This window comes from Rhinopithecus bieti, unplaced genomic scaffold (genome assembly GCF_001698545.2).
Source record: "Rhinopithecus bieti isolate Rb0 unplaced genomic scaffold, ASM169854v2 scaffold_14549, whole genome shotgun sequence".
Taxonomy (NCBI): Eukaryota; Metazoa; Chordata; class Mammalia; order Primates; family Cercopithecidae; genus Rhinopithecus; species Rhinopithecus bieti.
The window spans coordinates 46,954-57,276 of record NW_016808027.1 but is presented as its reverse complement, the minus strand read 5'-3'; the positions used below and the strand labels follow the sequence as shown (position 1 = coordinate 57,276).

The following is a 10,323-nucleotide window of genomic DNA, read 5'->3' as shown; positions in this document are numbered from 1 at the left end:
AAAAAAAAAAAAAAAAAAAAAAAAAAAAAAGATTTTTTTGACAGGTTAATAGAATTGATAAGTGCTAAAAATAATCATTCTCACCAGCTCCAAGGGCATAGCCTTCCCCCACCAAGTCATTTCCAGTATGTGTGTAATGTGAAGCATGACATGCTTACTGCACAGTTAAGCTGTTGTTTTGAGGAAAAAGGCTATATGAAACAAGGTACAACCCCAAATCTGGAGTGGTTTATATCCAAAGGATGTGGTCATTCCTTGAGTGACAGGCCACTCATCCATAAACAAAGCAAGTCCTGCCAACTTGAAATCATAAACTGAACAGGATCACCCAAAGAGGCTTAAGAATCTGGAATCTCTCTTGACTGGCATCGACTGTATGGTGGTGAGAAGAGACAGTTCCTGCTAGTGGGCAGTAAGGTTCCAGCTGCCACAGGGTGCCAGAATGAGAGTGGGAAGATGAAGAGGCCAGGCCAGTAATCTATGATGTTGGACCAGACGTGGGCTTCTCAGGGTAGGAAGATCAAGAAATGAAGTAGGGTCTTGAAGCAAGAAAGCCATAGCAGAACCAGAAAACTACATCCTGCCTTTGTTTTTTTATGTCTCTTGTTTGTTTATTTCCCTTCTTTTCTTTTGCTCCCCGCTTGATAGCAGCATAAAAACATAGTGAACATACTACCATCTCATGGCTATTCAAGGAAAAGGATTTATGTCCTTGTTTGACCAAGAGCTCAAAGGAAGTGCTGTACTCCTGGGTTCCCAGTGTGGCTGTTGTGACAGCAATAAACCAAAAGAAAGATGCCAAGTGGGAGGTGGAATTCAGGAAGATGAGAAATGCAGGGGTAGGAGCTGGGGGACAGATTTTCCCTTAACATGAAGGATGTATGGATATGCTATTCTTTTTTTTTTTTTTGAGACGGAGTCTCGCTGTCACCCAGGCTGGAGTACAGTGGCCAGATCTCAGCTTACTGCAAGCTCCGCCTCCCGGGTTCACGCCATTCTCCTGCCTCAGCCTCCTGAGTAGCTGGGACTACAGGCGCCGGCCACCACGCCCGGCTAGTTTTGTATTTTTTAGTAGAGACAGGGTTTCACCGTGTTAGCCAGGATGGTCTCGATCTCCTGACCTCGTGATCCGCCCGTCTCGGCCTCCCAAAGTGCTGGGATTACAGGCTTGAGCCACCGCGCCCGGCCCTGGATATGCTATTCTTTCCTCAGCCTATGAGAGAGTATTGGTAATGTTCACTGGAGAAGGACATTAGTCTAACATGAGGCTATATACAGAGTGTTGGCAAAGGACTAACTCTCTAGTCCTCCCCCACCACACCCTCTTGCAGGAAGAAGGCAGCAGAAAGCTGTGACATTGATGAAGGACCCCATCAGCTGCATTTTGAACACCTCTAGCTCAATTACTATTCATACACATCTTCCTCGAGAAACCCCAAATGCAATGTTACATGTTCAGAGTCAACCGTGTTCTGTTAGCTAATTGATGTTGGTTGAAACATAAGGGTAGAATTGAAAGCTAAGCCGTCAGAAGTATACACAGGATGGATGAAGGGCAAGAAAGCAGACTGGAATGGCTGAGGCTGTAGCAGAGGGAAAATTCCAGAAGGAAAGAGAGAGAGAGAGAGATTTTTCATGCTTGAAAGCATTCATCTGCAAGGAATTGAGTGAGATGGCGAAAGGGCTTCTTGGTGGCAAGAGAATGAGAGACATCTGGAGAACATGCAGGGAAAGGAGAAAGAAGATGCCTCAATAGCAGAGAAGGCTGGAGGCATCTAGGAAGTAGGATCATAAGGCATCACGTGGAAGGTAGGAATGGAACCAAGATGTACTAATTACCACTATGTGCTAGGCATGAGCTGTTCTCCTGAATCATCTCATTTAATCCTCACAATGTCCAGCACAGTGCTTGGCATATAGTAGGCACTCAAAAATATGTTGAATATTTAATATTAATTAAATAAAAATAAAATATTTAATACCAAATCAATAAAAGTGTGAACAATGCTAAGAGATGTCTATTACCAATTACATCTTACAGATAAGAACCTGAGGCCCAGAAACATTAGGAAACTTGCCCAATATGTCACAGCTAGTAAGAAGTAGAAGGACAATGACTTCAAAGTTCCAGCGGTGGAAGGAGGAGGGTGATTTGTAAAGATCCTGTGGGTAATCTAGAAAAAGGTATGGTGCTTGGGTGTTGCCCAGAGACTGAGAGAGGGAGGAAAGAATGAAGGGCCAAGGGAACTGGGCTAGGGAGGAGGGCGAGAGGCCACTTGGAAAGAATTCTTCTTCTAGAAGAATGGGGACCCTGTCGGACGGCAAAGGGCAGCATCCAGACTAACATAGCAGGTGAGCTGGGTGGGGGTAGGACGGAAGCACAGCCACTGCTGACATTGCAAAGGGTCTCTGTGGGCAGCCAGGGATCTGAGGTGAGCGAGATGGAGAAAACGGCTACAGCTGTAAAGTGAAAGAGCCAGGCAGGCTAAGATGGAAAATACTAACAGCTTGCGCACAGGACACGGCAGAAGAGAAGGCTTCGACCGGAGGTGGCCTGGGAGGCGGCTGGGGAGAGGGTGTGGCCTGGGACTGGAGGGAGGCTGCATGCTAGGCCTGCGTTGGGGATCGTCTGCGCGGCGACTCCCCCGCGCTAGCAGCGGCCGCGTCTCACCTGTAGGAGCTGCTCACTGCACTCGCCACCTCCTCGCGGATTTGCCGGTTGAGGGCGTCCGCCGCGGCGCGCCCCCTGCCAACCTCGGGGCCGGTGGCCTGGACCTGGGTCTGGGCGGCGGGCAGCGACGTCTGCTCGTGCCCCAGGCCCTCGGCGCGGCGTACCATCCAGGCAGGCCCGGCCTTCCTGCGCGTGTCGCGCTCGTCCCCCCCGGACGCCTTTCCGGCTGCCAGGCCGCCCGCTCCGCCGGGGGGCGCCTCCTGCTCCCGGGCCTCAGCGGCGGCCTGCACTGGCCAGCGCTCCTGGCTCTGCGGCCGGCGCTTGGGCGCCCCGAGGATGGGCGCCGAGGCCTGGGAGGCCGCAGGGATTTGCACGGGCTTGGGGATCCACGGGTGGTCTCCGCGGCGCGGCAGCGGCCAGGCGCGGAAGTCCTTCTGGTACTGGGTCTCGCGCTCGAAGGGCGCGTCGGAGGGCTGGTACTCGCTGCGCGGCCGGCAGCTGGGCTCGGGCCGCTGCACCTTCCAGGCGCGGTAGTCCTGCCGCATCACCGAGTCCGCGGGGCCGGAGGTGGAGCCGGAGCCCAAGCCCGGGCCCGGCCCCGGCCCGCCCCGGCCGGGGCCAGCCGCCGGCTCACGCTCACCACTAGGCCCAGGCGCTGGCCCCGTTGCCCGGGCAACTGCATCCAACTCGCCCTGGGCTGGCTGCGTCTCTATGGCAACCGCGCGCGCCGAGGGGGGCGCGAGCGCCGGCTGCGCCTGCTGCTGCTGCGGCGGCGGTGGCTGCGGCGGGGCGCCCGGGTGCTCGGTGGCTTCCGAGTACTTGGTGAAAACCAGCGGCACCGCTATGTCCGCTTTGTCCAACTGGTTCCAGAAGCGGGCGATGCAGCAGGCCCTCGTGATGCACGGCCACGCCATGATGCTAGCTGAAAAGCCGGCCCCCTCTTTCTTCCTGTGGTTCTAAAGCAAGTCTCTAATCTTCCTTCAGCCTCCGATCCGGACCAGCCAATGTGGTTCCCACCGTTTTCTACCCCCGATCAGCCAGAGCTAGTTCGCCCTCCTCCCTCAGCGAGCACCCGGGGAGAGCTATCCTAAGAGAGTCTGTAGAGTCCCTCGATTACCACTTGCAAACGCCTTTGGGAGCGCAGTCTGCTGCAGGCGCCGAAGGGCGAGAGGCACGGCGTTCCCGAGTCCCCGGCGAGGGTGTCTGGGACGCGCCCCTCCCTAAGGCTGCGGCGGCGCACAGACCTCGGTCGAGCGCGGCGACGTGAGGAGAGGTGGCTGCAGGCTTAAGCCATGGCGCAGAGGAGGGGCCGGGCGGTGTAGCCGCAGGGTTCGCGGACCGGGCTCGAGTCTCCTTCCTGCCGGGGTCCTAGTGCAGCCGGCCACCTAGCAGGACTGGGAGGCCATCACCTCCAGCGAAGACCGAGCATTGTTGCCTCCGCCGCTGCCCGCGAGGTTGCCGCAGCCGCCGCCGCCACTGCCTCTTCTTCTGGGAAGCGACCCCACCCTTTTCTGCAGCTCTCGGTCTCTGCTGCTGCCCGTGAAAGATGCTGCAGCAGCTGCTGCCGCCGCCTCTGCCTCTGCTGTAGGAAAGCGGCCCCACCCTTTTACGCCGCTCAGCAGGGAGGAAAAAAATCCAGGAACGATGCTGACTGAAAAAGTGCTGGAAAAAAAAAAAAAAAAAAAAAAAAAAACACCTGCTGTCGTCAGCTTGCGCTGCTGGGAGCTTGCCCTCTCTCGCCACCTCCCTCCGCACTGGCAGCTCCTCCCTCCTCTGCTCCCGGGCAGCAGCAGAATCTGGGGCCGTAGTGGGTTCAAGTCCCAAGCTCGTGAGGACTTTCTGTCCTTGGGCTTGTCGCTTCATCCCCAGGAGTCGGAGGCTCCTCTTTTGTAAAATAGGGCCAATAGTTGGTGGAGGGGGAGCTATTAAAATTTAAAACATGGAGGAAACTCCTAGTGAAATGTCTGTCGCAGAATAGATGCTTTGAAAAGGGGAGCTGCTGGTATTGGTCAAAACCGGCGGGCTGTGTTTGAGCCCAGTTTGGTTGCCTCCTGGTTCAAGCACTTGCCAGTCTTACGCACAGGCCTTGCTCAGATGTGTGGGAATGGGAGCACCAGGGCTGGTGGTGCCCTGGCTGTTCCCTTCCTAGGGAATCTTTGCAAAGGTATGTTTTAGACTCTCCCAAGAACCACCCAGTCCCTGTTCAGTTCAGGGGCCACACTGGGGCAAAGGTAGAGAAAAGAAAAATCTTGAAAGTAGCTTAATTGTGGAGGTTGGGGGTGGGTCGGAGCTGTGCCCTAGGAGAGGGCAGTGCCTGGCCTGCAGGGGCCTTCTGGCACGTTCTCACTCTTCGCGGTTGCTCTTCTTCTATCTTTAAAGCAGAAGAGATTTTGGAGTTGGAAACCTGGTTTGGCTCTGCTACTCTCTGTGTCACTTGGGCAAGTTAAGTCATCCCTGGGCTTCAGTCTCCTCATCTGTAGAATGGAGGAAATACTTACTAGCTGCCTCAAAAATGGTTTAGTGGGCCGGGCATCGTGGCTCACGCTGTAATCCCAGCACTTTGGGAGGCTGAGGCGGGTGGATCACCTGAGGTCGGGAGTTCAAGACCACCCTGGCCAACATGGTGAAACCCTGTCTGTACTAAAAATACAAAAATTAGCTGGGCGTGGTGGTGCGTGCCTGTAATCCCAGCTTCTCAGGAGGCTGAGGCAGGAGAATCGCTTGAACCTGGGAGGTGGAGGTTGCAGTGATCTGAGACAGCACCATTGCACTCCAGCCTGTGTGACAAAAGCAAAACTCCATCTCAAAAAAAAAAAAGAAAAAAGAAAAGAAAAGAAAAGTGGTTTTGTGAGGATAGTTAACGACCCAGGGCAGAAGCTTTGAGTCAAATCTAATCTGCAGGGATTCATGGCTTTTGTAGCTCTTAACTGTATGGCAATGGGCAAATCACTACAATCTTCTGACCTTCAGTTTCATCTATGAATGGGGTACCAATACTGAACTTGCAAGGTTGTTCTGAGAATTAAAATGAGATAATGCACTAAAAATGCTTGGCATATGGCAATGGCTCAATAAATGGTAGCTATTAGTATCCAAAAGGCTCACCCAGAAGACCCATAAGTGGAGCATCCTAAGAAACCACTTGGACACCTTCTCCAGAAGATCTCTTGTTCCTCCAAGTAACTTTTGTTCTGTCTTTGCTGTCTCTCAATTTATGTCTCCTGCACTCCTCCACTAGCTACATCCACTGGACTTCAGCTCTTTTCCCCTACAATATAGGGAGAGTTCTCAGCATCAGTTAAGCTGGGAGCATTGGTGTTTCAGGGGGAGAAAGTCATGTACGTGTTTAGATTATAAATGGATTGCACAACACAGATTTTCTTTAACCCTAGAATCAAATAGGATGAGAAGACAGCTCTGATTAGTCAATTATCTGCTGAACTTCCTGCTACTTAGGTCTTTGCCTCTTGGTGATTTGATTTGAGATCCGTAAATAAAATAATGCCTGGTGCTGTTTTCCAGTCGTTAGGAGATATATTTTTATAAAGAACATAATCTGGTGGTACATTTCCTCCCTTCACCCCTGCAGAACTCCCTGGGATTTGGCTGATGCATTTCCAATAATGATTTCCAAAGGTTTAAAAAAGGCTAAAAATTGGAGGGAGGATGTCTATTCTGAGAATCACTGATAGTTCATCCTTCTTTGATTTAGCAAGTCTAGTCTCCTGATGCTTACTTTGTGCCTTGAGGACTATAGGACACATATGGATTGTAGCTCTGGAGGAGCCCTCACTTGAAGGAATGTGTTATTGGAGAACTGAGAGACAGACACGTAAGTAAATAATTATCAAAGAGTATGGTCAACCTAACAGAGGTTAACACTGGTGCTGAATGAATGACTAGTAAGAGATGAGTAGGAGTTCTCCCAGCATAAGAAGTATAAGGAGGCCGGGCGCAGTGGCTCAAGCCTGTAATCCCAGCACTTTGGGAGGCCGAGACGGGCGGATCACGAGGTCANTAATTATACAAAAAAAAAAAAAAAAAAATACTTGCATAGGCATGATTATAGCAGCACAATTCGCAATTGCAAAAATGTGGAACCAACTCAAATGCCCATCAATCAAAGAGTGGATAAAGAAACTGTGGTATGTATATGATGGAATACTACTCAGCCATAAAAGGAAATGAATTAATGACATTCACAGTAACCTGGATGGGATTGGAGACTATTATTCTAAGTGAAGTAACTCAGAAATAAAAAAGCAAACATCGTATATTCTCACTCATAAGTGGGAGCTAAATTTTGAGGATGTAAAGGCATACGAATGACACAATGGACTTTGGGGACTCAGGGGAAATGGTGGGAGGGGTTGAGGGATAAAAGACTACAAATTGGGTTCAGTGTGTACTGCTCAGGTGATGGGGGCACCAATATTTCACACATCACTACTAAAGAACTTACTCAAATAATCAAATACCACCTGTTCCCCAAAACCTATGGAAATAAAAAAAATTAAAATAAGTAAATAAAATAAAGTGAATGTCCTGGAGAGAGCATATAATTGGATCCTGTTTTTTTAAATTCATTCTGCCTGTCTATATCTTTCGACTGAGGAGATTCATCCATTTACATTTAAAGTAATTACTGGTAGGGAAGGACTTACTGTTGCCATTTTGTTCATTGCTTTCCATATGTCTTGTAGCTTTTTTGTGCATTTCCCCTCTTACTGACTTCCTTTGTGTTCTGTTGGTTTTTTGTATTTATGTGCTTTTAATGCCTTATTATCTCCTTTCATGTATATTTTGTAGTTATTATTGCGATTACAGAAAACATCGTGGTTATAGAATTCTGTTTTAAACTGATAACAATTTAAGTCCAATCACATATGAAATTCAACTACTTTAATTCTCCACCTTCCATACTTTATGTTATCAATGTCACAAAATATATCTTTATATGTTGTAAGTACATTAACATTTTTTTGTGTTTTTATCATTAAAATTATATGGACCAAAATCACAATGGATATATTAGCCCATGTATTTACCATTAATAGAGAGCTTTATATTTTTGGATGGCTTTGTGTTACTGCCTACTGACTTATTGTTTCAAATTGAAGGACTCCCACTAGCATTTCTTACAGAGTAGGTCTAGTGGTAATAGACTTCTTTGGCTTTTATCTGGGAAAGTGGAGGAGTAAGGCCTGGAACAGGTTTTCCCTTACAGCCCTCAGGAAGAACCAACCCTCCTGACATCTCAATTTCAAAATTATAGCCTCCAGAACTGTGAGAACATAAATTTATCTTGTTTTATCTGCTCAGTTTGTGGTGGTTTGTTATTGTGGTCCTAGCAAACTAATACATCCAGTAACTTAATTACTCTGATGTAAAGTTAACCATTATTAAAACATCTTATGTTAAAGGATAAGGGAATAATAAAGAAGAAAACAAAAATTTTATATACACACAAACTCAAAACAAAATTCAGTATACATATTGATAATTATTATAGTACTCATAACTGAAAACTGATTGCATGGTTATAGGTTCTATTTATACTTACCTTACCTTTTTCCACTTTCCATTGATTACATTCTTTGTTCTCAGCAAGAATGTCAGTTGGCCATGGTTCTTTGTCTGCTGGGTAACACAAACCTTCATTCTTGCAGGATCTTGGCTATTGGTAGTCCTCCCTGGATTTGGTTATTATAGTTTTCCATTGACTTAAAACCACAGGGCATAGTAGCACTAACAGATATCCAGAAAGATCTCCTGCCTTCTAGACATAGTCTTCCCTTACCTCTATTGTGTAGCAACAGTCCGATTCTTCTTGGTAGTCAGGATCAATTGTTCCAATTAGCACAGTAACTAAAAATAAGCAAAATTTATTTAGAGGCATGAGGAACCCAAAGTAGATGGGTAGTAGTCTTAACTTCTATTTCAATGAAATCATTTTTGGGTCTTCTGGTAGAAGCAGTCTTTCCTCTGGAACTATAATCTCTTGGCCAATACAGCATAAATTCACCGGAACAAGAAGAAACAATTTTGTTCATGGGTCAATAGAGGCAGTAGTGAGTGGTGTCACTCCCACTTCTACCCTTGATTTTTTGACACACATATTGCATATGTAGTAGAATCAGCATTATATGTTAGACACTGATTCAGAACATATATATCTTCCTGGGGAACCTTGCCCCAGCCCTGCAAGGTATTGCTACTTAGCTGCCACCATCACTGACTCATCAAAAGATTAGTACACTGATTTATAAGGCCAACTGCTGCAGCATGGTGAGAAACACAGTAAAATTATTGAATTCCATGGACATAAGCATATTGCCTATAATTGCCGTGAAGTAAATTCTTTAATCATAAATAATGCTGTATTATATACCATGGTAGTGTATAAGGTATTCTGTAAGTCCGCAGATGATAGTTTTTTCAGAATCATTGTGTTCAGGGAAGGTAAATATTTTTCTAAAGTAAATGTCCATTCCGGTCACATAACAGAGTGCTGGCTGCTTCTTTCATAATAGAAATGGCTACATGTAATTAACCTGTTACCAAATAGCTGTCTGTTCATCTGGTGAATAGTCCACATCAGAGACTCAGTGTTGGTTTCTGCTGCTAGCAAATTAGACACTCAGCAGTGGTGGTAACAAAATCAACCTTGATGGGTGGAAGTTTATGTTGCTGAGCCAATGCATAATCTCTCTCTCTGCCATCATGGTCATTGTTATGAGCCCACTGGTTGATACAGGAGTGTCTTGGAAAAAAAGTTGATTGCTATCATCAGAATCGGTCATTCTATCCATTTAATTTTTTTCTCCATCCCTCTGGGAATTTTCTTCTCCCCCTAAAATTTAAAACCAGTGTACAGCTTGAGTTTCCGACCACTGAGAGAATTTTCCTTCACCGTTGTCATTCAGAGATGTCTCAGAAATAGGCTGCTGTGCTGCAGCTGTCCATCTTCAGGTAGTACTGCGTATCGTATAGAACAATCTGCAAACCAGACCTGAGTTTTCTCTTATTCAGTGAAACAATCATAAAGAACTCCACATGAGGCTATAAGGGTGGGATGAGTGAGTAAAGGTTATTACCTTTATAGTAACAAATGTCGAAACTATAGGCATTGGGGCTACTTTGTTACATAACTTCCTTGTGCCTTTGGGTCTACTCAATCATGATAATGTTTGTCACTTCCATTTAATAATGCAATGCTGTTGTGCATGCTCGACTTTATAGATTCATGGGTTAGACAATATCCAGTTTATAATGAGAAACTCAGGTCATATGTTAACTCAGTGGTTCATGATCAAGCATTCATAATGTACTAAGGCCCAGTACCAAGCAAAAAGCCACTTATCAAAATGACAAAACCTTCAAAAAGCATCTCTATCTGCCATAGACACTTGAAACACCATTGGATCTGCTGGATCATATGGCCCAAGTGATAGAACATCTTGCACAGCAACCTGGGCCTCTGGAAAGTCTTCTCTTGTGCTAGACACCACTTAAAACTAGCAGCTTTTTATTTCAGTTGAAAATTATTTTTTTTAAAAAAGTCCATTTCATAGAATGAAGTCTTGAGTGTCTCTTGTAATTTGTTGAATAGTGTATTGAAAGTGAAAAACTGAATGTTTGTACAGCAATCC

At 46.7% G+C, this 10,323-nt stretch overlaps 1 protein-coding gene across 2 annotated transcripts in view; it reads right to left on the bottom strand.

Moving 5' to 3' along the window:
• MAP6 (microtubule associated protein 6) overlaps positions 1-4,584 on the bottom strand; it is an 83,620-nt gene extending 79,036 nt beyond the window's left edge. For both annotated transcript variants that reach the window (XM_017885291.1, XM_017885290.1), the window contains exon 1: positions 2,672-4,584. In XM_017885291.1, coding sequence (XP_017740780.1) covers positions 2,672-3,585 — 914 coding nt within the window. In that variant the 5' untranslated portion in view covers positions 3,586-4,584. The remainder of the gene's footprint in view (positions 1-2,671) is intronic.
• Positions 4,585-10,323: the final 5,739 nt, after the last annotated feature.